Source organism: Dipodomys merriami, unplaced genomic scaffold, assembly GCF_024711535.1.
Source record: "Dipodomys merriami isolate MVZ:Mamm:240054 unplaced genomic scaffold, mDipMer1.0.p SCAF_10, whole genome shotgun sequence".
NCBI classification, from domain to species: Eukaryota; Metazoa; Chordata; class Mammalia; order Rodentia; family Heteromyidae; genus Dipodomys; species Dipodomys merriami.
The window spans coordinates 12,820,035-12,847,619 of record NW_027202271.1 but is presented as its reverse complement, the minus strand read 5'-3'; the positions used below and the strand labels follow the sequence as shown (position 1 = coordinate 12,847,619).

The 27,585-nt window shown below is 50.9% G+C and overlaps 1 protein-coding gene across 4 annotated transcripts; it reads left to right on the top strand.

Annotated features, from left to right (window-relative positions):
- On the top strand, window positions 1–27,390 carry Adcy6 (adenylate cyclase 6). Of its 4 annotated transcripts, none has more exons than XM_070040096.1 (22): window positions 1–60; window positions 8,681–9,542; window positions 13,464–13,613; window positions 14,034–14,155; window positions 14,247–14,358; window positions 14,523–14,650; window positions 15,138–15,296; window positions 15,374–15,515; window positions 15,895–16,023; window positions 16,502–16,527; window positions 16,745–16,892; window positions 17,115–17,212; window positions 17,351–17,438; window positions 17,556–17,672; window positions 17,964–18,122; window positions 18,405–18,583; window positions 19,655–19,690; window positions 19,776–19,905; window positions 20,608–20,871; window positions 22,527–22,731; window positions 24,548–24,672; window positions 24,878–27,390. In XM_070040096.1, the coding sequence occupies exons 2-22, from the start codon at window positions 8,682–8,684 to the stop codon at window positions 25,001–25,003; spliced, it is 3,504 nt and encodes a 1,167-aa protein (XP_069896197.1). In that variant the 5' UTR covers window positions 1–60; window position 8,681; the 3' UTR covers window positions 25,004–27,390. The 4 variants fall into 4 exon arrangements, with proteins under 4 accessions (XP_069896197.1, XP_069896206.1, XP_069896188.1 ...); XM_070040105.1 differs by having other exon boundaries at window positions 23–60; window positions 8,678–9,542; XM_070040087.1 differs by lacking the exon at window positions 1–60 and adding an exon at window positions 517–671.
- The last annotated feature ends 195 nt before the right edge of the window (window positions 27,391–27,585 follow it).

Sequence of the window (27,585 nt, the reverse complement as noted above, 5' to 3'; positions counted from 1 at the left end):
CCCCCCCCCGACGACGGGAGGAAGCCCCGGTGAGGGCGAGGAGGGGCATTCTCGCCCACCGTGAGTGCGATCTTCGGCTGGCGCGATGGGGACCCCTGGGTGGGATTGGGAGGGAATGCTGGAGGCTGCAGCTCGGGGGGGGGTGGACGGAAGGGGGGCGGGGGGCATGCCCCCTCCTCCTCACGGGTCTTGATCCCAGAACAGTAGCCGCTTGTTTTCCTTTCCCAAGCCTGGGGGAGGAAGCGACCGGAGGAGAGGAGGGGGCGCGCGGAGGGAGGGGTCCCCTTCTTTGGTCTCCCCCTCCCCCCGCTGCCACACCCCGATCTCTCCCGGGGAAGAGGGGAGTGGGTAACTCTGCCCACCCCCACTCCCCGCTTCTGGGGGAGGGGGAGGGGGTGCCCAGACAAAAGGAGCTTGTGCCTTTAAGGCGGGGAGTCCGGGAGCCGGCGGGGAGGGGACTTCTGGATCCGGGGTAGAGGGCGGCTGCGCTGGACAACAAGGGAGGGGGCGAGGGCCGGACGGACTGACGGCCGGCCGGACCGACGGACGGCGGGCGGGACGGCCGGGACGCGCGGGCTCGGAGAAGGACCGCGGGACAGCCGGCCGGCGGGCCGGAGCCCGCGGGGGCGGCGGGGCGGGGGCCCCGGGGAGGCGCCGACCCGGGCCGGCAGGTGAGCCCGCGGGGAGCCGGCGCAGGCCGGGGAAGTGGCGGCGCGGGGCTTTGGGGTTCCAGGCTGGAGCCACAGCAACGTGGCTCGAGTTGGGGGGCAGCGAAGCCTGGGGTGGTCAGGGCTGACTGTCTTTCATTATTTTCTTTTCGGGAGGAGGCAGTGGGGCAGCCTGAGGTGTGGGGGCTGGCGTGTGGGGGGATCCTGGAGGAGATGGAGAGGATCCGGAGCCCCCCAGCCCAGCCCCCTCGCCCCCAGGCCGGGTTCCAGGCTCCACACTGTCACTCTCCGCTGGCCGATTCCCTTCCTCCACTTGCTGGAGTTTCCAGGCTTGCCCGGAGGAGAGCAGGGGAGAAGGCATGTACTGGGGGAAGGGTTGTCCCGAGGGGTTGGCAGCGGGGTGGTGGTGGGGTGAGTCTCTCGAGTTGGGGATAGAGTGTGGATGCAATTTAGAGGGGCTTAGGGAAAGCCTTCTCCGGGGCGGCGCCCCCTCTCCTTGCTTTTTTACTCTAGACATTTGCAATGAAAAGGATCATGTCGGAGCCTCCTTCTCCCCAAGGCTGGCCTGGTGCAGGGTGGGCAGGGAGGGGCAAACTTTATTGGGAGTGGGCTCTGGGGCCTGACTGAAGAAGACAGGAATTAGGTGGTGGGATAGCCCCTTCCCCATCACTCCCCCCTCCCCCCTCCAGCTTCGCTTCTTGCTGGACGTCCCTGGTTGAGGTGTTGTCTGCTTAGGACTGGGTTGGGAGCCCCTCTCACAGTTGTTAGCAAGTGCCAGGGCTGGGGAAAGGAGGAGAAGGCAGCAGGGAACCTACAGATGGAGGCCCTGGGAAGGCGCTTGTACATCTGGAAAGGCCTGGAATGGAGGCACATCCCAGTAAAGTGGGCGGTGTTGGCACTGTTGGGCCTTAACCTGGATAGTGTTTTCTGTGAGGAACTTTCTGAAGTCATTAAGAAACAACAAACAAACCCTGGAGGCTCATTTTGCCAAAGAAGACAGGGACAGATGGGCCCTGGGGACAGGAGGGGTGAGAGGTCGCTGGGAAGAAGAGTTGGGTGAAGCAGTGGTCAAAGCTTTCCGTAGGGCTGGGCCCTGGCCTTCTGCAGACTCCAGTTTCAGCATGAAGGGGAGGGTTTGGGAGGAAATTGAGATCTAGAAGGCCCTGGGTCTGGGACTGTGAGGCTGCCTGGGATATGGCTGTGGCCTGCCTGGAGGCAGATCTGTGAAAGAAGCAAAGGACCAGGGACTCAGGGGAGGAAGGAGGTCAGGAGACTGACTCCACCGATGTGGTTTTGCACTCCCCCATTCAGAGTGATGGGTTCCTGGACAGGGCGCATTGGGAGAAACCCTTTAGAGAAGTTTTGTGTCTTGGAACAGTGCCCTCCTGTTTTCTTGCCATACTAGCCTGGCATAGAGCGCTAGGAGTTCTGGGAATTCTTCGGGATGGACAGTGCCTGGAGTGGGGCTGTGGGCAGGATGGTTGTAGTTAGTTGGACAGTTACAGAGCTCTAAAGCCATCCCCTTGTGGGGGTCAGAGTGTTCTTGGAAGGGTCATGCATTCCCCTGATAGTGTCTGCTCCTTCCTCTGTGGGTAGAAGCCAGATGCTAGGATATGCTTTCCAGAGGCTGGGAACATGGCCAGAAATACGCCTTGTGGGAACAGAGGTCTAGGCCAGTGGTAGTGGGGGGAGATAACAGGGCAGGGGACTGGAGAATGAAAGGAGGCTAAAGCAAAATGTCATGGCTGGGGTGGGGGGGTGGGGGGGGAGTAATGGGAAACCTACTTACTCTGGGTTCTGTCCCCAACAGCTCTGGGGACTGACAGCTGAGGACACAGGGTCTGATAGAATCAGGCATCTGATTGGCTGGAGGGATGTGTGTTCTGCTTATGTCTCTCCTGTCTTTCTATCTCTTGGGTCCTGGCAGGGGTTAGGGCTCAGAGGGTTATAAGGTGGAGAGAAGAATTAATATTGCCAAGGTCTACTACATGATAGGTATTATTGTATTCTTTCCTCAGGACCCTTTTAATTCCCATTTTACACATGAAGAAAATCAAGCAGGGAGGTTAAATAAGTTGTCCAAGGCAGTGGAACTAGCTAATAATTATGGTAATGTCTTGTACTAAAGATCTCTCTCCCCCTCTCTCCCCCTCTCCCTCTCTCGCTCTCTCCCTCTCTCCTAATCTCCCCCCTCCCTGTCTCTCCCTGTCTCCTGTCCCCTCTCTCCCTCTCCTCTCCTCTCTACTTCTCTCCCCCTCTCTACTTCTCTCCCTCCCTCTCCCTCTCCCTCCCCCCACTCCAGTCCTGGGGCTTGAACTTCAGGGCCTGGGCACTGTCCCTGAGTTTCTTTTGCTCAAGGCTAGCAGCCTACCACTTCTGTCTTCTCTCTCTCCTCCCCTCTCCTCCCCTTTTCTCTCCTCTCCTCTTTCCTCTCCTGTCCTCTCTCTCTTTTTTTTTTTTCATGTGTTAATTCTTTTTTTTTCTTTTTTTTGGGTCCGGTGGTGGGGCCTGAACTCTGGGCCTGGGCGCTGTCCCTCAGCTCTTCAGCTCAAGGCTAGCGCTCTACCACTTGAGCCACAGCGCCACTTCCGGCTTTTTTTGCCTTTTCTTTTTGGGGGGTTCGTCCTGGAGCCTGAACTCTGAGCCTGGGCTCTGTCCCTCAGCTCTTCAGCTCAAGGCTAGTGCTCTACCACTTGAGCCACAGCACCACTTCCGGCTTTTTTCTTTTTGCTTATGTGGTGCTGAGGAATCGAACTCAGAGCCTCATGCATGCAAGGCAAGTGCTCTACCACTGAGCCGCCACCTTCCCAGCCCCCCAGCTTTTTTTTTTTGTTTGTTTGTTTATGTGGTACTGAGGAATCAAACCTAGGTAGGGCTCCATGCATGCTAGGCAAGAACTCTACCACTAAACCATATTCCCATCCTCCCTCCCTCTCTTCTTTCCTTCCTTCCTTCATTCTTTCTTTTCTTCTTTTTTTTGTACCAATATTGAGACTTAAACTCAGGGCCTGGGCACTGTTCCTTAGTTTTTTCACTCAAGGCTAGTGTTCTACCACTTGAGCTAAAACTCCACTTCTGACTTTTTGGTGGTTAATTAGGAGATAAGAGTCTCATGAACTTTCTTGCCTTGGAATCATAATTTTCAGATCTCAGCCTCCTGAGTAGCTAGGATTACAGGTCTGAGCCACCAGTACCCAGCAGATCATACTTTCTATGAAGCCTTTGGAAGAGGGAGGCTTTCTTTGGTGACCTCTTTCAAATGCCAGCTGACCAAAAGTCTTGTACTCCTGATCTGTCTTTGAGATGGTACTGTTGGTGATGTTAAAAGGTTGAAGGGTATGCTACTCTATGGCATATAGAAGGGATGCTAAGAGAACTTGGCTAAGGGATGGAGGTTTGGGTATACAGAGATGTTTTCAGTTTTGCTTTCTGCTTTGGAGGCTTTTGGGTGACTGCTTGGAGTCTTGGTTATATTTCCTGAGTGGCTGGTTCTGTAGGGTAAGTGCTGGGTAGGCTCCACACTAGTTCCCTAGTGAGTACAAATGTCACTGATGTTTTAAGTCCAAAAGGCCCCTCATGGTGCCCTGTGAGATGAAGGAGTGTGACCTTGGTGGGGAAATAGTATCTGTGGGGAACAGTACTTTCATGTTCATCCTCTCAAGACTTGGGCTCAGCCAGGAGACCTGGTAAAGCCGGCGTCGTGGAGTCTACCCAGTTCAAGGCACCTCCCTCCAGAAAACCTGGGATCCCAGACTGTTTAGGTTACCCAGGATCTTTACACAACTACAATTACTCTGCCCTTCTTTCTTTTTGGGGGGAGTGGGGTAGTGGTCCTGGGGTTTGAATTCAAGGCCCAGACACTGCCCCTGAGCGCTTTTGCTCAAGGCTGGCACTCTTTTTTGTGTGTGTTGTGTCGGTTGTGGGGCTTGACCTCTGGGCCTAGGTGCTGTCCCTCAGCTCTTTAGTTCAAGACGAGTGCTCTACCACTTGAGCCACAGCACCACTTCTGGGTTTTTCTGCTTATGTGGTGTTATGGAATTGAACCCAGGGCCTCATGCATGTCAGGCAAGCACTCTACCACTGAGCCACTTTCCCAGCCATGGCTGGCACTCATCACTTGAGCTACAACTCCACTTCCAGCTTCTTCAGTATTGGACATAGGAGTCTCACAGTCTTTCTGGCCTAGGCTGGCTTTGAATTGTGTTCCTCAGATCCTAGCCTTCTGAATAGCTAGGCTTATAGGTGTGAGCCACCAGTGCCCAGCTTACCCTAATCTTTGACCTTAGTTTTTCTTTATTCCTATCTTGCCTGTCCTGTGCCCTAGGCCTCAGTACTAGCTTCACAGGATTTTGGTGAAGTTCAGCTGGAATTAGGCATGTGAAAAGACTTTGGAAAGGTTTAAAACACAGAGAAGAAACATGGAATCGAATCCATTCATCCAATAGCCATCCATCTACTCAGCCAGTATCTGTATTTAATTTCTATGAGGTGTTGTAGATCCTGCAGTAAGCAAAACAAGACCCAATCCTTGCCTTTGTGAAGTTGACATCCCACTTAGTAGAGACAGACACGAACAAAGAAGAAAAATATATAGAATGGCAGTTGCTGATAAGAGCTGTGGAGAAAGAGAAAGTGTAAAGCTGGGAAGAGAGATAGGGAGCCCCAGGAAAGGGAGTTGTTATTTTAAAAGGGTGGTCAGAGTCTCTCTGATAAGGGGGATATTTGGGCAGTGACCTGAGGAGCTCTTGTTCCAGAAAAGGAGACAGTAACAACCAGAGTCCCAGGCTAGACTGATCTTGGTGTGTGAGGAAGATGAAAAGTTAGGATTATTATTATTAGCACTTATTTTGAATTTGTTCTGTAGCCATGTGTCATTGAGCTTTCTGGGTGTATGTATGTATGTATGTATGTATGTATGTATGTATGTATGTATGTAGGTAGGTAGGTTGGTGCAGAAACAGACTTGAACTCAGGGCCACAGGTCTCAGGCTCTTGTTTTCATTCAAGGCTAGTACTCTACCACTTGAGCCATGCCTCCATTCCCAGCTTTTTTGCTGGTTAATTGAAAATAAGAGTGTCATGGGCTTTTCTGCCTGGGCTGGCTTTGAACTCTGATATATCACCTTCCTGAGTAGCTAGGATTATAGGCATGGGCCTTTAGCTCATTGGGTTTTTTTTTTAATTTAATTTTATTTTATTTGTGAACATACTGTACAGAGGGGTTACAATTACATGGGCAGGATTCATTGGGGGTTTTATTTTTGTTGTTGTTATCGTTTGTATTTTAATGCAGCCCTTACACTTATTGAGTCCCTTCTATGGAAGCCAGTAATAGCTGGCACTGATGGCTCATGTCTATAATCCCAGCTACTCAGGAGGCTGAGATCTGAGGATTGTGGTTCAAAGCCAGCCCAGGCAAGAAAGTCCATGAGACTCTTACCTCTAGTTAACCGCTCAGAAAACTGGAAGTGGCGCTGTGGTTCAAGTGGTAGAGCGATACCCTGGAGCTGAAGAACTGAGGGACAGAGCCCAGGCCCAGAGTTTAAGCCTGACTGACCAAAAAAAAAAAAAAAAAAAGAGTCCCATGGACTTTCCTGCCTGGGCTGGCTTTGCACCACAGTCCTCAGATCTCAGCCTCCTGAGTAGCTAGGATTACCGGCGTGAGCCCCCACTCCCAGTTCCATGAGACTTTTTATCGCTAATCACCAAAAAAGCCAGAAGTGTTCTCTGTGATTCTTCTGGACTGAATACAAATGAATGTTCAAAACAATGCTGTTTTACTCTATGTATGCTTTTTTCCCCTACTTTTATTTTGTATGCCTGTATATACTCTATGTCTTCTTATCTGGTGTTTTTAATTGGGCATGAAAAGAAATAGTAGAGGTTTTTGTCCTGTCATAATAAAGGCTCAACTGAAAGAAATCAAGGCAGAAAAAAAATGTGAGCAAGAAAAATAAAAATTTCATTTCAGGCTATTGGGGAAAAAAAAAGCCAGAAGTGGAGCTATGGCTCAAGTGATAGAGTGCTAGCCTTGAGCAAATCAGCTCAGGGATAGCACCCATGCCCTGAGTTCAAGCCCCAGGACCAACACACACACACAAACCCAAAAACCAAAACAAACAAACATTGACTGAAATAGACATTCCAATTCTCACAAAACTTCTAGTCAGAGGGGCAGAGACATACATTAAACATGAATGATTTAATTATAATTACAATAAGTACTATGGAGGAAATGTACAGAGGTAAAGTAGCTGGAAAATTTTTCCTAGGAAGTTACACTTGAGCTGTGACCTGTGGGAAGCTGAATTTAGTATGTTGGTGTGTGTGTGTGTGTGTGTGTGTGTGTGTGTGTGTGTGTGTGTTGAGGAAGGATGTGGAAAGAGATTCCCCTTTGTTCAGAGGTCACCAATTGGCAGCTCATAGGCAGAACTCATTCCATAGACGTGATTTATTTGGCTTGCAGTATTGAATTATGGGGATTAGTTGCCAACACCAGCTGGACACTAGTGGCTCACGCCTATAATCCTAGCTACTTAGGAGGCTGAGGTCTGAGGATTAAGATTTGAAGACAGCCTGGGCTGTGGCTCAAGTAGTAGAATGTTAGTCTTGAGTTAGAAAGCTAAGGGAGGGGCTGGGAAGGTGGCTCAGCAGTAGAGTGTTTGCCCCTCATGCCTGAGGTCCTGGGTTCGATTCCTCAGCACCACATAAGCAGAAAAAGCCGGAAGTGGTAATGTGGCTCAAGTGGTGGAGTACTAGCTTTGAGCTGAAGTGCTCAGGAACAGAAAGAAAGCTAAGGGGGCTGGGGGCTGGTTACTCATGCCTGTAATCCTAGCTACTCAGGAGGCTGAGATCTGAAGATCATGGTTAAAAGCCAGCCCAGGCAGAAAAGTCCATGTGAGACTCTTCTCTCCAGTTTACCACTCAAAACCCAGAAGTGGCACTGTGGCTCAAATGGTAGAACACTTGCCATGAACATAGGAAGCTCAGAGATAGTGCTCAGGCCCTGAGTTCAAGCTCCATAACTGGGGGAAAAAAAAAGCTAAGGGACATTACCCAAGCCCTGAGTTCAAGCCTCAATACTGGCATAAAAGAAAAAAAATTAAGAGATGTCAGGTTGAAAATGGAGGTTTTCTTCTGGACCTATCTGGGACATGAGTGGCCATGGTCTAGTGGTGCTGAGGGGCTCTTGTCACCATGCTTGAGTAGGAACTTGATTTCTCCTCCAATGTATTGATAGGCTGTGTCATTCCTTGAATTGGGCCTTTGAGTATGTGATTACAAAAGAAAATAAAGATCAATGTTAACTTTAGAGGGGAGGTGATCAATGTTAACTTTAGAGGGGAGGTGAATTTTTAGGTATATTAACTTTGGGTCAAACAAATCTGGTTTAGGGAAGTGGCGCTGTGGCTCAAGTGGTAGAGCACTAGCCTTGAGTTGAAGAGCTGGGGGACAGCGCCCAGGCCCAGAGTTCAAGCCCTACGACCGACTTAAAAAATCTGGTTTAGACTTTTACTTACATGGTTGTTAGATGTTGGACAAGTTTCTTCACCTCCTTGTATCTTGGGTTTCCTTACCTGTTTTTACCTGTTGCATGGAGATGGAGATGCCACTGTTTAGGAGTGTGTGTGTGTGTGTGTGTGTGTGTGTGTGTGTGTGTGTGTGTGTGTGTGTGTGTCTGGACACTGCCCCTTAGCTTTTTTACTCAGGGCTGGCACTCCACAACTTGATTCACAGCTATACTTCAGCTTTTCAATGGTTCATTGAAGATAAATGTCTCATGGACTTTCCTGTCTAGGCTGGCTTCGAACCATGATCTTTAGCTCTCAGCCTCCTTTAGTAGCTAGGATTATAGGTATGAGCTACCAGCACTGGGCTACCTCAGGAATTTTATGAGGATGGTGTGTATTAAAGTTCATAGCTCATTCCTGAGAAGGGCTCAGGTGGTGAGCTGGGAGGCAGTAGCCCTGATGGTGGTACTAATGCCCTCTCATCCTTTTTTTCCCCAGCAGTATGTCATGGTTTAGTGGCCTCTTGGTTCCCAAAGTGGATGAACGGAAAACAGCTTGGGGTGAACGCAATGGGCAGAAGCGCCCACGTCATGGGACTCGAGCCAGTGGCTTCTGTGCACCCCGCTACATGAGCTGCCTCCAGGATGCAGAACCACCCAGCCCCACTCCTGCAGCTCCTGCACGGTGCCCCTGGCAGGATGAGGCGTTCATTCGGAGGGCTGGCCCAGGCAGGGGCATGGAGCTGGGGTTGCGGGCTGTGGCCCTGGGCTTTGAGGATACTGAGATCACAACAGCAGCAGGTGGGGCAGCTGACGTGGCACCTGATGCGGAATCCAGGAGTGGACGATCTTGCTGGCGCCGCCTTGTGCAGGTTTTCCAGTCGAAGCAATTCCGCTCAGCCAAGCTGGAGCGCCTATACCAACGCTATTTCTTCCAGATGAACCAGAGTAGCCTGACGCTGCTGATGGCAGTGCTGGTGCTGCTCACCGCCGTGTTGCTAGCCTTCCATGCTGCGCCCACCTCTCCTCATCCTGCCTATGTGGTCCTGCTGGTCTGTGCCGCCATCCTCTTCGTGGCGCTCATGGTGGTGTGTAACCGACATAGCTTCCGCCAGGACTCCATGTGGGTGGTGAGCTACGTGGTGCTGGGCATCCTGGCAGCTCTGCAGGTTGGGGGTGCCCTGGCAGCCAACCCACACAGCCCCTCAGCAGGCCTCTGGGTCCCCGTGTTCTTCGTCTACATCACCTACACACTCCTGCCCATCCGCATGCGGGCAGCAGTGCTGAGCGGCCTGGGCCTCTCCATCCTTCATTTGATCTTGGCCTGGCAACTCAACCGTGGAGATGCCTTCCTCTGGAAGCAGGTGGGTGTGTGCGGTGAAGTGCATGGGGCAGGAGAGGGAAGGGGTCTTTTTGCTAAGGAAGGATGAGTGAGTCATATATGTATCCTGGATAGCAGGGGTGTCTTGCTGTACCCAGGAGGCCAGGTTTCAGGGATAGGCCTCTATTTAGGTCCTGGAGCAGATGGCACTGCTGAGAGGAGGGAGGGCCCCAGGCCTGGAGCCTGAATGCTGTCACCATAGGCCACACTCAGCAGCTTTTTGTCTTGATCCTGCTGAAGTAACAGCCTGGAGAGACATAATATAGGATACTGGAAGGGCTGAGAGAGGCAGTTCAGGCTGGGTTCGGGCTTTGGCATTTCTGTCTCCAGGATGATCTCTGAGACTACAGGCCCTGATGCCATCCTTGACAAGCAACTCTTAAGTGGTGATCTGGATGGAAGATGTCACCTTGTCCTCTATTCAGACCAAAGTATTTTTTATTTCATTTTTTTCTTGTGCTGGTACTGGGGCTTGAACTCAGGACCTGAGCATTTTCTTCAGCCTTTTTCACTCAAGAGCTGGCACTCTGTATCATTTGAGCTATACTTCCACTTCTGTCTTTTTGCTAGTCAATTGCAGACAAGAGTCTCACAGACTTTCCTGCCCAGGAAGGCTTTGACTCACAATCCCCAGATCTCAGCTTCCTAAATAGCTAGGATTACAGGTGTGAGCTACCAGTGTACCCAGCTCCAAAGCAGTTTTTGAGAGGATGGGGAAAGAGGAGTTCTTGGGTTAGGTCTCTCCTGGGCCAGGAGTGATTTGAAGGGGGTTGGACAACAGAAATAACAGGACTGTGAGAGCCTGACATCACCTCACCTTTGCATCTGGGTGCAGCCCTGTCTTGAGGCTTTCTCCTACTATACCAGCTACTGCCTTAGGGTTCTGATTGAAGTAGGAATCAGTAGCTGTGTGGAGTGAGGATCAGACCTGGCTGTCCAGTAAGCTGCATTCCTCCATGGGATCTTAGACAACTCACTCCATCTCTCTTGGCTTTAGTTTCACAGACTGCAAAACATAGGTTAAAAATAGTATCTCATGCAAGGTATTGCTGTTAGGACTCCACCTAATCAGAGCAGAGTGTGACCTGACAGGGCACGATTATCATTTGAGGGTGGCCAGCTGTGCAGAAGGCCAGCAGGGCTTTTGGGAAAATCACTTTCAGAGAAACATGTCTGTGTGGTCTGCCATCTCAGGTTACCTTTCTTGGCCAAGTAGCAGAGGCCTGGTTGCCATAGGCACGGTCCCCAGGTAGTACCATCTTGGTGCTGGTTCTGGAGTGTGGTCATCTGCCTCCCACCGTGTGGGAGGGACCAATCACTGCCTTGTCAAAGGCTCATGGTCTTATAGCCCACCATGGCCTCACGCATGGAGAGGAAGTTGCTTGGGTCTCCTGGGATGAGAGGCTGGGTGCTCTGGCATGATGCCCATCCCCGCCCAGCCTGCACTCCTGAACAGAAAGTACCTTTTTCAAAGTAACTTTATAGCTGGTTTGTTTGTGAAGCATATGCCTGCTGGGCACTATGCGATTTCTTAAAGGGCCAGATCTTTCTGCTCATGCTAGTCCCCCAGATCCTTTTCCAGATTGTCTTGTCAAGCTGGGGGTCTGAAATTGGATTGCCCTTCTTAGGGGAGAAGGAGTTTGAAGGTAGTTCCTCCCCTCCCCCTTCCTCTTGGGCTGGCCAGGAGCTGGGTGTGTTTCTCGTTCCTGCTCTCAGCTGGCCTGGTGCCCAGAGCCAGGCTGAGTACTGATTGGGGAGGCTCAGCCTTAGGGAGGACGGGACTGCCAGCCTCCCATCTCCTCAGGGGTGCCTGGCTACAGCCTGATCCCCATGGGTCTCAGCACACACACACATGATAGTGGAGAAAGCCATGCTGCCTATGCCTGCCTGGGGCACTGAGGACAATTCCTGGTGCCCCTTTGGGCTTGTGGGTTTCTGGATGGGGCGGAGACTTGTGGTCTCTTTTCTAACCTCTTAGACTAGTCTCTTCTCAGCTCAGGACGGTGAGAAGGGCCTTTCTTCCCTGACTCACTCCGTTAGATCCATGGAACACTTTCATCCAGTGACCCCAGCCTAGGCAGAAGTCCCTCCCAATGCCCTAGCATCCTTTTTTTTTTTTTTTTCTCACAGTGGACAGGGATATGTGTGGATAGAGTTATTTCAGTCTCTCATCCCTCTTCCCCTTCCCTCCAGCATGACTCACATTTTCCTTTAGGGCTCCTGGGGCTAGGAAGGGAAGTTGCCTGGTTTGTGCCCCCCCTTTTGACTCTCTTCTACTAGGGACTATTCTTAGAAGCCCCCAAGGGAGATTGTGTGCCCCCTCTTCACCCCTATGGCTGGAAGGGAGAGATCCGCTTAGGCCCGTTTGAGGCCTTGTGCTGTGGACAGGGAAGGGAAGTTAGGAGACCAATTTTAAAGGGTCAAAGCTGAAATGCCTAGGGGTTAGGCAAACCACAGTTTCACACAGAGGAACTGAGGTCCTAAAGATTGAGTGTCCTTTCCAAATCTGTAGGACTAGTTCTGGTTCAGGGCTGTTGGTGAGCTTTCCCTCCCTTCTCCCCAACCACAGCCCTGCCCTATCCAGCTCTGGGGTGGAGCTGCAAGTCCCAGGTTAACCCCTGAGTTTCCAGCAACAGTAAAGCTAGCTTCCCCTGGATTTGCTCCCTACACAATGCTACTGATGGTGATAGAGAGCTGACTACATCTTGGGTGGGGGCCGTTCCTAGGTATGGGGCTGGCAGGGTTAAGACAAACGTCAGGGGTGGTCAGGCACAGTGGCACCTCAGCCCCAATGGAAGGGTAGTTCCTGTGTCAGTAGAATGGATAATTCGTAAGCCTGAACTCTGAGGTTGATCCTCAAGAGCTAGAGTTAGTAGAGAGAAGAGGAGCCTCAAAAACCTGGGATGCACTGGACAGAGAGAGTATAGAATGCAGTGTCTGTCCTGGACTCAAGTTCCCATGCTAGCCACAATCCACGATGCAGTCTTGGGCAAGTTAATGAGTTCTGTGTCAAAGTCTCAATTTTGAAATGGGATATGGTTACCTAACTCATAGAGTTGTAAGAAATGCGTTTGTTACTATCTAGAAAGGGCCCTTAGAATCCTGGCACATGCCAGGCGCCAGTGGCTCATGCCTGTAATCCTAGATACTTAGGAGGCGGAGACTTGAGGCTCTTATCTCCAATTAACCACCAAAATGCTGGAAGAAGTGGAACTATGATTCAAGTGGTAAAGCACTAGCCTTGAGCAGAAGAGCTCTGGGGTGACACAAGGAAAACAACAACAAAACCTAGATTTCTAGCATAATGGAGGTGCCCAAGAAACTGAGTATGGTAATAACAATAATAGTAATAGTATTAATTATATTTATTCAGTCTAACAGGGCAGGGAGAGACTTTACAGATCTTATTTCCCCTGTCTGGGTTATAGATGAACATAGAGAGGCCCAGAGAGGTGAGATTACTTGACATGGGTCTCACATAGGAGGAGAGCTCAGGCCTTCTGGGTGCTGGCCTCTTGTAGAAAGAATCAATACAGAGAAAGCAGCATTTGTCTTTTGCTTGAGATACTTGTGGGGCAGGAGATCAGAGTATTGGGGCAGGACTCCATGACCTACTTGGCCCTAGTTGGTGCCCTTGTTCCCTGAAGCTGTGAAAAGAACGCTGTTGTAGTCATGGAGTGATTCAGGCACAGGGCTAGGATCTGGAATCCTGTGGGGGAATAGAAGAGATGCACTGCAGAATGGACACTGTTTGGAGATAGAAAGGGCAATGACCCTCTTTTTGCCCAAAGAAATGGGTTGTGACAGCTTGGCAGGGTGTGTGTGTGTGTGTGTGTGTGTGTGTGTGTGTGTGTGTGTGTGTGTTGAAAGGTGGTCACCATCTGCCTCTGCCACCCTCCTGCAGCTTGGTGCTAACGTGGTGCTCTTCTTCTGCACCAACGTCATTGGCATCTGCACACACTACCCTGCTGAAGTGTCTCAACGCCAAGCCTTTCAGGAGACTCGCGGTTACATCCAGGCTCGACTGCACCTGCAGCATGAGAATCGGCAGCAGGTGTGGGCTGCTTCCTCTGACGGGGGGGGGGTGTTCCCCCTGATTCCCCCCGCCCCCATCTCACTCCCAAGTTATTAGAAGATTGGATCCTCAGCTTTACGGGAATCTGTAGAGCCCAATCTGAATGGTCCCCTTAGACTGCATCACAGATACCTTTGATCCTGGGGGCCTATCCTGTCCAAGGGTGGGAAAGAGCAGACAAGAGTACATTTAGAGAATTGAATAGGAGCTGATCAGGGAAGGGGGGAATGGATGTCTGCTGAGGGCTCAGATGGGTAGAGTCAAATGGTCCAGAAGGGAATTTGAAAGCTCAGATCACCAGAAAGGTACAGGAGGGCCCTGGCAATGCAGAATGGCTGGGGGAGGATCAAAATGTGAAACAAAGAAGATAGCAGTGTCCTGTTGGAACCACTGGTCTAGGAGCGGCTGCTACTGTCAGTGTTGCCCCAGCATGTTGCCATGGAGATGAAAGAAGATATCAACACAAAAAAAGAAGACATGATGTTCCACAAGATCTACATCCAGAAGCACGACAACGTCAGGTAGAGATGTCAGGGGGGTGGTGGCGGCGGGGTGTTTAAGAGACTCTTCAAGGGCTACATGGACTATCTTGCCTTTTGCTGTTGTCCATAGCATCCTATTTGCAGACATTGAGGGCTTCACCAGCCTGGCCTCCCAGTGCACTGCGCAGGAACTGGTCATGACCTTGAACGAGCTCTTTGCCCGGTTTGACAAGCTGGCAGCGGTGAGGGTGCTGGGGCTTGGGGGTAGTTTGGACTGTGGTGAGAACACAGCTTTGCTGGTGGTGGCTGTGGGGTGGGGGGACGTGGGGGGTAGATTAGAGGCTGCAGTGAGGATGGTACATGAGAGAGTAAAGACCTTTCTTTCCCTTCACCTCTCCCCTTTCAGGAAAACCATTGTCTGAGGATCAAGATCTTAGGTGACTGTTACTACTGTGTGTCAGGGCTGCCAGAGGCTCGGGCAGACCATGCCCACTGCTGTGTGGAGATGGGGGTGGACATGATCGAGGCCATCTCGTAAGCAGTGCCCCCTTCCTAGGCTTTCTGGAACTGTGGGTGTCCCAGACTGCTTCTATTCTTTGATGTGTCCTCAAGAATTTTGCTTAGTCTTGGTGCTTTATCCTTGAGATCTATTTTATCACTTGGGAAGGGAGTGAGTTTTTCTTCACTTAAACTCCTGAGAATCCTTCAGCTGGCTGGAGGATAGAGGAGACTGGGAAAAGGGGTGTGGGTTGGGGATGCTGAGAATCATAGCTAAACAGGCCAGAGCTGAGAACTGATTCCTCCACTCCCAGCTCAATCTCACAAGATTTGGCCAGGCCCTGATAAACACAAATTCTCAAATCTTTGTTCTTGGGCCCTGTGTGATCTGCCCAAGTCCAGCCAAGGCTGTGTTTCTGTCTGCTGCACCTGGGTCTCTCCTTGCCCATTGGGATGCCTGGGTTCTGGGCTTGGGAGAGGGGAAGACTGTCCCAGGGGTTGATCGGGAGCTTTATCTTCCCAGATTAGTGCGTGAGGTGACAGGCGTGAATGTCAACATGCGTGTGGGCATCCATAGTGGACGTGTACACTGCGGTGTCCTTGGTCTGCGGAAATGGCAGTTCGATGTGTGGTCCAACGATGTAACCCTGGCCAACCACATGGAGGCAGGGGGCCGGGCTGGGTGAGTGGAGAGGTCTAGGAGGATGGGAATGGGCATGAGATTGGAGAACCCATATCTCACCTCCCGGCCCCATATAGCCGCATCCACATCACTCGGGCCACGCTGCAGTATCTGAATGGAGACTATGAGGTGGAGCCGGGCCGTGGTGGTGAGCGCAACGCATATCTCAAGGAGCAACGCATTGAGACCTTCCTCATCCTGGGTGCCAGCCAGAAACGGGTCAGAATCAAGGCAGAGCTGGGGTTGGGGAGGGGCAGACAAGGACACGGACAAATGGGAGCTGCAGAATCCTTATTTTGTTGTGGTGGTGGTGATAGGGCTTGAACTCAGGGCCTGGACACTGTCCCTGAGCTATTTTGCACAAGGCTAGTATTCTACCACTCTGAGCCACAGCACCACTTCCAGTTGTCTGTTGGTTAATTGGTTAATTAGAGATAAATGTCTTCCAGACTTTCCTGCCTGGGCTGGCTTTGAACTGCGATCCTCAGATCTCAGCCTCCTGAGTAGTTAGGATTACAGGCATGAGCCAGCAGCACCAGGCTAGCAAAAGCCTTCTTAAAGTCCTTCTTTGAGGCTTTATCCATCTCTGCCCACACAGAAAGAGGAAAAGGCCATGCTGGCCAAGCTACAGAGGACACGGGCCAATTCCATGGAAGGACTGATGCCACGCTGGGTTCCTGATCGGGCTTTCTCCCGGACCAAGGACTCCAAGGCGTTCCGCCAGATGGTAAGAGACCTTACTTTCTTGTTTCCCTTAGCACTCAGTTATTCCATGATGCCTTTCCTTTCTGTGATTGCCTTTTCCATATATGCTTTCTGATACAGGGAGTGGGAAGCATGGCTTCATTCCAAGGGCCCTACCCCCAAGTCTTTTTTTTTTTCTTCCAGTCCTGGGGCTTTACCTCTGAGCCTGGGCACTCTGAGCTCCTTTTACTCAAGGCCAGTGCTTGAGCACCTCCACTTCTGGCTTTTTCTGTGATTAATTGGCGATAAGAGTCTCATGTACTTTCCTGACTGGGCTGGCTTCAAACTGTGATCCTGAGATCTCAGTCTCCTGAATAGCTAGGAGTACAGGTGTGAGCCACCAGTGCCTGGCCCCAAGTCTCTTTGGGGGAAACCTCAGCCTAATTGGGACATGGGAAGAGACAGCAAAGCAAAAGTGGCTGGCCTCTTACCTAACTTACACATTCTGTCCCTTTCTCCAGGGCATTGATGATTCCAGCAAAGACAAGTAAGTCAGAACACTGAGGAAGAGAGGGAGGAGGGAAAAGACTCTGGGATGGGGCTGTGGGAAATGAGATTCCCCTCTCTCCTGGGCCTTTGATGGGCTGTGTGAGAGCAGGAGCCTTCACAGCCCCCTCCCCCACCTTGGCTGCCGCTGGAGCCCTCCCGTTATCATGTGACCCTTTCTGCTCATGCACCTGGTAAAGCAAGTCCCCTGCTCTCAGCCGAGGTGCTCAAGATGCCCTGAACCCTGAGGATGAGGTCGATGAGTTCCTGGGCCGTGCCATTGATGCCCGCAGCATCGATCAGCTGCGGAAGGACCATGTGCGCCGGTTCCTGCTCACCTTCCAGAGAGAGGATCTTGAAAAGAAGGTTTGGGAGATACAGGGAAAAAGGATGAGGTCTGGGGGCTGAGCATAAGAGAGGGATCAGGAGTAATCATTGGGAGTGGGATGTGGGGCGGGGAGACCACAGAGTGGCGTGGACATTCACACTAAATGGGCCAACTCTTTCTTCTCTGAGGGCCCTAGTAGTGCCCTGGGCTTGTTCTTTGCAGAGCAGGGCCTCTCATCCAGCTCCATCTCTTCCCACTAGTACTCACGGAAGGTGGATCCCCGCTTTGGAGCCTATGTGGCCTGTGCCCTGTTGGTCTTCTGTTTCATCTGCTTCATCCAGCTCCTCATCTTCCCACAGTGAGAGTCCTGTCTCTCCTTACCACTTTCTAGAACCTTCCTAAATACCCACCCAAGATCCCTATTCCTTGGTGCCTGTTTCAAGGGTGGGACAGGTACGCCCACATCTTCCTGAGTAACCCTTCCCTTCTGTTCCAGCTCCACCCTGATGCTTGGGATCTACATCAGCATCTTCCTGCTGCTGCTGGTCACTGTACTGATCTGTGCTGTGTACTCCTGTGGTTCTGTATGTAAGGGGACTGCCCCAGAGCTCCATATAGTAAGACAGAGGAGGCCATGCGTCATGTTTACTCTTCCCCCTTAGTTAACATGGCATCTGCTTCTTGGTCTTTTGCTACTCCAGCTGTTCCCCAAGGTCCTACAGCGTCTGTCCCGGAGCATTGTTCGCTCCCGGGCACACAGCACAGCAGTTGGCATCTTCTCAGTCCTGCTTGTGTTCATCTCTGCCATCGCCAACATGGTAAGGGTCCTGTTGAGAATTGTGCCACCTCTACTCTCTGCCAGTCCCTCTTCTGGGTACTGGGAATGCAGAGGGGAATGACATGTTTCCTGCCCTCAAGGTGCCTACCAGCCCAGAGGAGGATGAGGGAGGGGGCTGGGGGGGGAGGAGGAGCAAGAGGGGGAAGAAGAGGGTATATCTCTAGTCCTCGCTCTTTGATTTCCTCCACTTCTTGTCATCCTTGAGAACTCATTCCCTGGAATGTGGCCTTTCTTCTCTTTGGTTATCCTAATATGCACCTAATTCTTGCAGTTCACCTGTAACCACACTCCCATACGGACCTGTGCAGCCCAGATGTTGAATTTAACCCCCGCTGACATCACCACCTGCCACCTACAACAGCTCAATTTCTCTCTGGGCCTGGATGCTCCCCTGTGTGAGGGCACCGCACCCACCTGCAGCTTCCCTGAGGTGTCCAAGTAGTTCAGACAGGGGGGTGCCCCCTCTATGCCAGGCCTGGTGATGGGCACTGGGGATCCTGAAACTCATGAGAGTCCTCCCAACTCCAGGAGCCATCAGGGATTCTGGGGTAGTGTAGGCTGGGAATGGAGGGTGAAGGGAGTTGGAGTTTGAGGGCTGTGGAGGGGAGGATGTATCAGGAAGAAGAGTACAGGGCCCTCCCTGTCCCGGGTGCCCTGGCCTCTTCTGTCACCCAACACTGCCTCTGCCATCATTCTCCTCCCCTCCCCCCAGTACTTCGTCGGGAACATGCTGCTTAGCCTCTTGGCCAGCTCTGTCTTCCTGCACATCAGCAGCATTGGCAAGTTGGCCATGACTATTGTCTTGGGACTCATCTATTTGGTGCTGCTTCTGCTGGGTCCGGCAGCTACCATCTTTGACAACTATGACCTCCTGCTTGGTGTCCATGGCTTGTAAGTTGATTCTAAGCTTTGTAAGTTACCCAAAGAGTCTCCTTGATGCTGAAGGGTCACTGAGAAGCACTGGAGCCCAGTCCCTTGTGCTTTTAGAATATTACCACTTACCCGTGGGAGAAAGGGAAGAGATGAGGGAGCTCCTGGGACCCTAAGCATTTCTTTCGTCCAAGGAAACCCCAATCATGGGAAATTCCTGTCATTAGGCTAGATTTTTTTTTAATTCCCTCTCATTTTCATGGTACTTTCCTACTACTCACTCTCATAACCACCTGCTTGGTGGCAGAGTCATACTGGCTAGAAACCAAACCTCTCACTCCTATTTTTTTTTGTTCTGCTTTGTTTTGTTTTGGTCAAATGTAGGGCTTGAACTAGGGCCTGGGTGCTGTCCCTGAGCTATTTTGCTCAAGGTTATCACTCTCTACCACATTGAGTCACTGTGCCACGTCTGATTTTCTGGTAGTTAATTGGAGACAAGAGTCTCATGGACTTTCCTGCTGAGGGTTCACTTTGAACTGCAATCCTCAGATCTCAGCCTCCTGAAAAGCTAGGATTACAGGTGTGAGCCACCAGTGCCCTGCCCGACTCGTTTTGAGGTTTATTTTTGGATACCACACTGGCTTTTCCTCTGCAAACGCCTATCTTTTGTGACCATCTTTTGTGATAGGTGGCCACAGTTGGTTGTAGAAAGAGCCTTTGGAGCTGGGCACCAATTGTTCACACCTATAATCCTAGCTATTCAGGAGGCTAAGATCTGAGAATCGAGGTTCAAAGCCAATCTGGGCAGAAAAGCGCTCAAAAACCGGAGATGGGGGCTGGGAAGGTGGCTCAGTGGTAGAATGTTAGAATGCTTGCCTTGCATGCATGAGGCCCTGGGTTCCATTCCTCAGTACCACATACACAGAAAAAGCCGGAAGTGGTTCTATGGCTCAAGTGGTAGAGCACTAGCCTTGAGGTGACCAGCTGAGGGACAGTGCCCAGGCCCAGAGTTCAAGCCCTACAATTGACCAAAAATAAAAATTGACCTCCGTGACCTTCCCAGTGACTTTGTCTTTTGTATCTTCCTGCCAGGGCTTCTTCCAATGAGACCTTTAATGAGCTGGAATGGTAAGCCTAGGTTCCAGGGATGCAAAGGGTAAGTCTGGCCGATGCCTTCTTCAGATACCAAGCATACCTCTCTGCTTATCTTCAGCCCAGCTTCAGGGAGAGTGGCCCTCAAATACATGACCCCCGTGATTCTGCTGGTGTTTGTGCTGGCACTGTATCTGCATGCCCAGCAGGTGGAGTCAACAGCTCGCCTGGACTTCCTCTGGAAACTGCAGGTGACTTGGGTGGGGGAGAGGGAGGAGTCTGGGGGCAGAGCCTAGGTCAAGTTGCAGATACATCTCTTGCTATCTGGCCAAGGCTCAGGCCCCTAAGTCTAAAGTTTGTCCTGGCTCCATGCCTCTTTGTATCTATTTTCCGTCTCCTACCCCATTCTGTATCTGTTCCCTACATTTGTGTGTGTGTGTGTGTGTGTGTGTGTGTGTGTGTGTGTGTGTGTGTGTGTGTGTGTGTGTGTGTGTGTGTGTGTGTGTGTGTGTGTGTGTGCTGGTACTGGGGCTTGAACTCAGGGCCAGGGCACTCTATACTTTAGGTTTTTTGCTCAAGGCTGGTGCTCTACCACTTGAATAAGACCTCCACTTCTGGCTTTTTGGTGGTTTTTGGTGGACTTTCTTGCCCAGGGTTCACTTCAAATTCAGATCTCAGCCTCCTGAGTAGCTAGAATACAGGCTACCAAATTGCCTGGATTTTTTTGGTTGGTTGTGGGGTTTGAACTGAGGGCCTAGGTGCTGTCCCTGAGTGTCTTTGTGATCAAGGCCAGTGCTCTACCACTTGAGCTGAGCTTCAGCACCACTTCCTTGCCTGTTCTTTAGGCCTCATCTGTCCTAAGCTTTTCTTTCTGCATGTGATTCTCTCTGGTGCCCATTTTGACCACTGTGTTCCTCCTTGGTGATTGCTGGGCAATGGTGTGGTATCCACAGGCAACAGGGGAGAAGGAAGAGATGGAGGAGCTCCAGGCTTACAATCGGCGGCTTCTGCATAACATTCTGCCCAAGGATGTGGCTGCTCACTTCCTGGCCCGGGAACGCCGGAATGATGAGCTCTACTATCAGTCGTGTGAATGCGTGGCTGTTATGTTTGCCTCCATTGCCAATTTCTCTGAGTTCTATGTGGAGTTGGAGGCAAACAATGAGGGTGTCGAGTGCCTGCGGCTGCTCAATGAGATCATCGCTGACTTTGATGAGGTACTTATCTATTGGCTGGCGCTGGCTGAGGACCAGGGTTGAAGAACCTGGTTGAAAGGGGTGTGTGCTACTGGGATAACAGGAGATTTGATGAGGGTCCCAGGTGTCACAGGTGGGGGTAAGGAGAGGTAGGAACAGGAACCTAGGAAGTATGAAAGGCAGCTAAGGGGTCAGCTCCAGTGGGGTGTGTAGTCTTATCTTTATTGGGAAACAAAGGAGAACATAAAGAACTGTGTGGGACAAGATAGATAGCAATATTAACTAGTAATATTTAGTATTATACTTAGTGTTTTTATTATGTATTATATTATTATGTTATAATTTTATTTTAATAATTAGTATTATAAAAGAGAAAAGCAAGCTGGGTGCTGGTGGCTCACACCTGTAATCCTAGCTACACAGGAGGCTGAGATCTTAAAACTGAGGTTGGAAGCCAGCCTGGGCAGCCAAGTCTGTGAGACTCTTAATCTCTAATTAACTACCTGAAAAGCTGGAAGTAGAGCTGTGGCTCAAGAGATGCTCAAGAGCACCAGCCTTGAGCAACAAAGCTCAGGGACAGTGCCTGGGCTCTGAGTTTGAGCCTTAAAACCAGCACAAAATAAATAAAAAGAGGAAAGCAATAGTGTATGGCTGAGACCTATGAGGACAAGTTATATAAAATGGTCCCTTGAGAAAATGCAAGAAAAATGTGAGAAAGGATCCTGAACACTTGGGTCAAGAACAGACCTTCGGAAGTGGCGCTGTAGCTCAAGTGGTAGAGTGTTAGCCTGGAGCTGTAGAGCTGAGGGACAGCACTCAGGCCCAGAGTTCAAGCCCCACGACCAACCAAAAAAAAAAAAAAAGAAAGAAAGAACAGACCTTCACTGGGCACTGGTGGCTCATGCCTCTAACCCTGGCTACTCAGGAGGCTGAGATCTGAGGATCATGGTTCAAAACCAGCCCAGGCAGAAAAATCGTGAGACTCTTATCTTCAGTTGGCACTGTGGCTCAAAGTGTTAGAGCATTGGCCTTAAAAAAGCACAGGGAGCCGGGCGCTGGTGGCTCACGCCTGTAATCCTAGCTACTCAGGAGGCTGAGATCTGAGGATCGCGGTTCAAAGCCAGCCCAGGCAAGAGAGACCGTGAGACTCCTATCTCCAATAAACCACCAGAAAACCGGAAGTGGCGCTGTAGCTCAAGTGGTAGAGTGCTCGCCTTGAGCTGAAGAGCTGAGGGACAGCGCCCAAGCCCAGAGTTCAAGCCCCACGACCAACCAAAAAAAAAAAAAAAGCACAGGGACAGAGCCCCATGATGAGCAAGAACCGCCCCTCCCCCCCCCGCACCCCCTCAGACCTTCACTGTTCAGAGGAAGTTCCCCAAAAGGAGTTACTGCTTAACCTTCTCTGCTATCCTATATTCTGTGAGGGGCCATCCCACTTAGCCTTTCAGAAAAGGTTGTATGCGTAATTCTTGTCCTAGGGTCTTGGATTGTTTGGTTTCTTGACTCCTCAGACCAGCCCTGAAAGTAGCCGTTGGAATGGAACCATCTACTAAATGAGGGGCTCTATTGAGACAGGGAAGAGTGGAAGCCAGCCAAAGCAGGGCATGGATGAACTGTGGGGGAGGGCTGTGTTTGGTTTCTTTGCTTTGATAGCCAGATCCCTTGTGTTTGTCCAGATCATCAGTGAGGAGCGGTTCCGGCAGCTGGAGAAGATCAAGACCATTGGTAGCACATACATGGCTGCATCTGGGCTGAATGCCAGCACCTATGATCAGGTGGGCCGCTCCCACATCACCGCCCTGGCCGACTACGCCATGCGGCTCATGGAGCAGATGAAGCACATCAATGAACACTCCTTCAATAATTTCCAGATGAAGATTGGTGAGAGGACCTGGTCCTTTGACAGATTTCCCCCAGGACTCGTTTCTGGGTGAAGCTAAGGGTACAGGCTGGGATGGGGTCACAGGGGTGGAGCTTCTTCTCCTTCCCACCTTTTTTTTTTCTTCTTCTTCTTCTGATTGTGGGGATTGAATTCAGGGCCTAGAATCTGTCCCTGAGCTTTTTGGCTCAAGTCTAGTACTCTACCACTTTGAGCCACAACACCACTTCTGTTTCTCTGGTGGTTGATTGGAGATAAGAGTTTGATGGCCTTTCTTGCCTGGGGTGGTTTAGAACCAAGATCCTCAGATCTCAGCCTCCTGAGTAGCTAGGATTGTAGATGTGAATCTCTAGCACCCAGCTTCCTTCCCACCTTTGATATCAAGTATCAAAGCAAGAACAGAGACTAGGCTTGGCACCAGTGGCTCTCATCTGTAATCCTAGGTACTCAGGCTGAGATGTGAGGATCACAGTCCCAAGCCAGCCTAGGCTTCTGTGAGAATTTTACCTCTAATTATCCTTCAAAAAGCCAGAAGTGGAGGTGTGGTTCAATTGGTAAATTACCAGCCTTGAGTGAAAAAGCTAAGGAACAATGGCCAACTCCTGAGTTCTAGTCCCAAGTACAGATACAGACACAGACACAGACACGGACACAGATACAGACACACACACGCGTGCGCGCACACACAAACACACACACACACACACACACACACACACACACACGGAGACTGTTTACTGTGAGTCTACAGTGTGTTGTGCTCTGTCCTTATATTTTTAGCACATTTTAATCCTCACATTCTTATCCCCCTTTTTAAAGATAAGGAGACTGTCAGAGATTACTCACTCAAGGTCAAATGTCTAGTAAGTGGCTGAGCAGGGGAGTGACACCAAGTTTATCTAAACTCCTCTGCTTGAGTCTTTATCTGTAGCCAGTCTGATAGAAGTGTTTCCTCTGAGATGAACTGGTGGCAGGCAATGGTTAGTTAATAGATGGTTCTGGAGTCAGACTAGTTTGTTACAATGGCTGCTCCATTTACCATGGGTTTTTTTGTTTGTTTGTTTGTTTGTTTTTTGCCAGTCCTGGGCCTTGAACTCAGGGCCTGGGCACTGTCCCTGAGCTTCTTTTGCTTAAGGCTAGCACTCTACCACTTGAGCCATAGCTCTACTTCCAGCTTTTTCTGTGTATGTGGTACTGAGGAATGGAACCCAGGGCTTCATGCATGCTAGGCAAGCACTCTACCACTAAGCCACATTCCCAGCTACTATTTACTGTTTTAGTATCACCCTAGTACCTTGTCTATAAAATATGGATAGTACTGCTTACCTTTGAGAGGTGTTGCAGAAGCAACAGCATAAAATGCTTCTTCTGGTAGCTTGCATAGAGTAGCTTCTGTTACAACATGGTTTTCTAGACTCTAAGGAGAAATCTTCCTCTTTCTCTGTGTGTGTGTGTGTGTGTGTGTGTGTGTGTGTGTGTGTGTGTGTGTGTGTGTGTGTGTGTGTGTGTGTTGATACTTGGACTTGAACTTAGGGCCTTGGTGCCGTCCCTTAGCTTTTTTGCTTAAGGCTGATGCTCTATCACTTGAGCTACACCTCTACTTCCAGCTTTTTGCTGGTTACTTAAGAGATAATACTCTCACAGACTTTCTTTCTTGGGCTAGCTTTGAACTAGGATTATGGGTATGAGCCACTGGCCCTCAGCTCCTTTTCTATTTTTTCCTCTGGCTCCTCAAGGTGCCAGCAGGTGGGATAACTCCCATGGGCTGGCCCTGGTGCACCCACTAGCCCTGATGCCTTGCTGTTCTCCCCGCCTCAGGACTGAACATGGGCCCAGTTGTAGCAGGCGTCATTGGGGCTCGGAAACCACAGTATGACATCTGGGGGAACACAGTGAATGTCTCTAGTCGTATGGACAGCACAGGGGTTCCTGATCGAATACAGGTGAGGGGGATGTGAGCCAAGGCTGGGAGAGGGGCATGGATACAGAGAGCTTCCAGGTCTTTCTATGGGACAGAGGCAGGGTGGCAGTCTTCTGTGGCTGGTGGGGTGGGGGGAGGGGAGCTAGCCTGTCTAGAGAGCCCATGTTCTTCTGCAAATGTAGCAGGATAGATTTTGGGCTAAGCAGGTTCCTCTCCCATTCCCCCAGGTGACCACGGACCTGTACCAGGTTCTAGCTGCCAAGGGCTACCAACTGGAGTGTCGAGGGGTGGTCAAGGTAAAGGGCAAGGGAGAGATGACCACCTACTTCCTCAATGGGGGCCCTAGCAGTTAGCAGGGCCCAGCTACACATTCACCTGAAGGGATTAAGGTGGGCATTGAGTGAACTCTGCTTGCATGGGCGAGCTGTGGCAAGTGGCACTGAGCCTCCAGATCTTGCTAATGACAAAAAGGGAACACTCCAGCAGGCTGTGCCTGGACGATGGACCAATGCCTCCGACTGGATAATCCAAGAAGCAATTATCCAAGCAACTTTCTTCTTTTACTTGGGACAGGCCTGTTCCCTCTCCACGTTCTTCCAGTGTTTGGGAGCAGTCGAGGGGACAGCAGCAGAAGTGGGGGTAGCCCTACCTTCCTGCCTGAGGAATTTAAAGGGCAACTTGCCATGCCTAACTGTTTCCCTGTCTGTGGGCAATGGGCTCAGGGCTTGGTCCTTCCTTCCTTTCTTGTTTTTTTTTTTTTTTTTTTTTTTCCTGGGAATATTTTGTACAGAGGCTGGGGCAGGCATGAGGAGTGCCTATGCCATGCTTGCCTTTGCTATGCCTGTGTCCCCAGCACTGGTTTTGGGTACCACTAGCCTCAGCTAGGTTTGTTTGTTTTCCTAGCTGCAGGGCAAAGGAAGGGACCCAGCTCTGTTCACATTTCAGGGGAATATTTCCATTTGCCAAATCCTAGTCCCATGATCTGTCCCCAAAGGGGAACAAAGGGACCTCTGACAGCTCAGAGTTAAGCCTCGATTCCTACATGCTCCAGGGAAAGAGGTGTCTGGGCCTCACTGGTACTGTGAAAATGCCCAGCCAGAGAGAAAGCCTGTGTGTGTGTGGATGTCAGAAGATCAGGAGCTGGACGTTCGCTTACAGGTGCCAAAGAGTGCAGGAGGCCAGGGAGGAGCCAGTATTAGCTCCCTCGATGGCTCCTCTGGCTGTCTGTGGGCAAAGCGGGGCGGGCGGGGCATGGAGCATCTCGTACCCCTTCTGTTGCCAAATAGAAAAGGGTCAGGGCACTTTAAGGAAGATGACCCTGATCCCAAACCTGGTCCCACCCCCAAGACTGGCACTGGGGAGGACCTGTGTGTTTGTGTAACTGTGTGTGCATGTTGCTGTTTGTGTGCATATCTGTTTTCCAGGTCTGTGTGTGTCCTTGTGCTCCTGCTCCTCAGCTGTCCACCTGGGCTGCCCCTCTCCTAGGGGCCTCTGTCTTCTGGGATTAAGGCAGGGTTTCATGTTGCAAGAGATGGAGAGAGATGCCCCAGTAGTACAGAGGAGAATGGGGGTGTGTGATAGAAAAAGGATGGGCCTGGGGAGAGGAGTTCCTTTTTTTTTTTTTTGTGCCAAATCCCTAAGTGCCGTTTTGGGGGCCATGTGTGCAGTATGACTGTCTCCCCGCCTGGGGCAGGGACCCAAGCAAGCATCTGCTTGAGCTCCAGTGCTCTATGCACTGGAACTGTCTGGGGTTTTGGTGGCCAAAAGCCCAGAAAATTTCTGGGTTTGCCAGCTTGTGTCCTGGAATGTTGTATGCATTGTGACTGGGGTAGTGGCATGGGCTCCCTCTGAGGACCCAGATACTGGTACTAGGGGATAGGGGCAGGGAAACCTTCAACTTCAGTCTCAGTCTAGCCCAGCTTGACTAGTCCCAGCTCCCAATCCCTGTGAAGCATGCAAATGCTGGTAGACAGGTTAGGAAGTTGGACTCTAGATTCCCTTCCTGCCCTTGCCTTCCTTTTACCCCTTTCCCTGCATCCTCCTTGACTCTGGCCTGAAGTAACCAGTGCCTTGGTTTCTTTTCCTGTACCTATTTAAGCCAGAGGCAGTAGCCTGAATTTTGCTTGAAGTTGACTAGGAAGGCAGAGGAGAAAGAGGTTGGGGGAAGGGAGGAGTGGAAGGGACAGGAAGTTTTCTTGCCTATCCTTATGCTTCTTCTGATACCAGCTCCCTGCAGGAGGCCTGATTTCTGGCTTGGTACTGCCTGCTTTGGAGATTTTCATGAATCAACAAATGGGCCACCAGGCAACTCATTTGCCAAATCAGAGAAGGGGGCGGAAAAACTATTTGGTTTAGACAGAAAACTGACTCCCCTCCCCCCCCCCCCCAGCCATATCCCAGAAGAGGAAGGGAATGGTTGGTGCCATGGAGTAGGGATGAGGGGGTAAGTAAGCCAGGGTGGGAAACCCTTGGCCTTGGGGGACTTGTCTCTGCTTCTTGCCAGGCGGGAGGGGCCTCTCCACACCCCGGCTCCCTGTACCACAGTGCCAGCTATGCCCTTCCTCTGGATTACCATTGCTCTCTTTCCTCACCGCTTGGTAGGGGAGTCAGGGGCTGAGAGGCCATGGGCTTTGGTTTTATAATGTAACCACTGTGGGAGTGGGGGAAGGTGGTGTACCATGTATTTCAGTGAAATATTTAATATATTTAAATATCAATAAAATCAAGACGCTTTGTAAAACTCCTTGTTCTCTGCAGCTGTTCTGGGCCCTGGGTTGGGTCTGATATGACAAAGCCACATCAGTGGTTTCTTGCCCCAAGGCTCTATGGGCCTCTTTCATCTATGGTCCTAGAGCTTTGGGTGGCTTTCTACCTGCCAGGATGAAGCTACAGTGCCTTGGGAGAAGCTTGACTACACTAAGCTCTTCAGCATGGC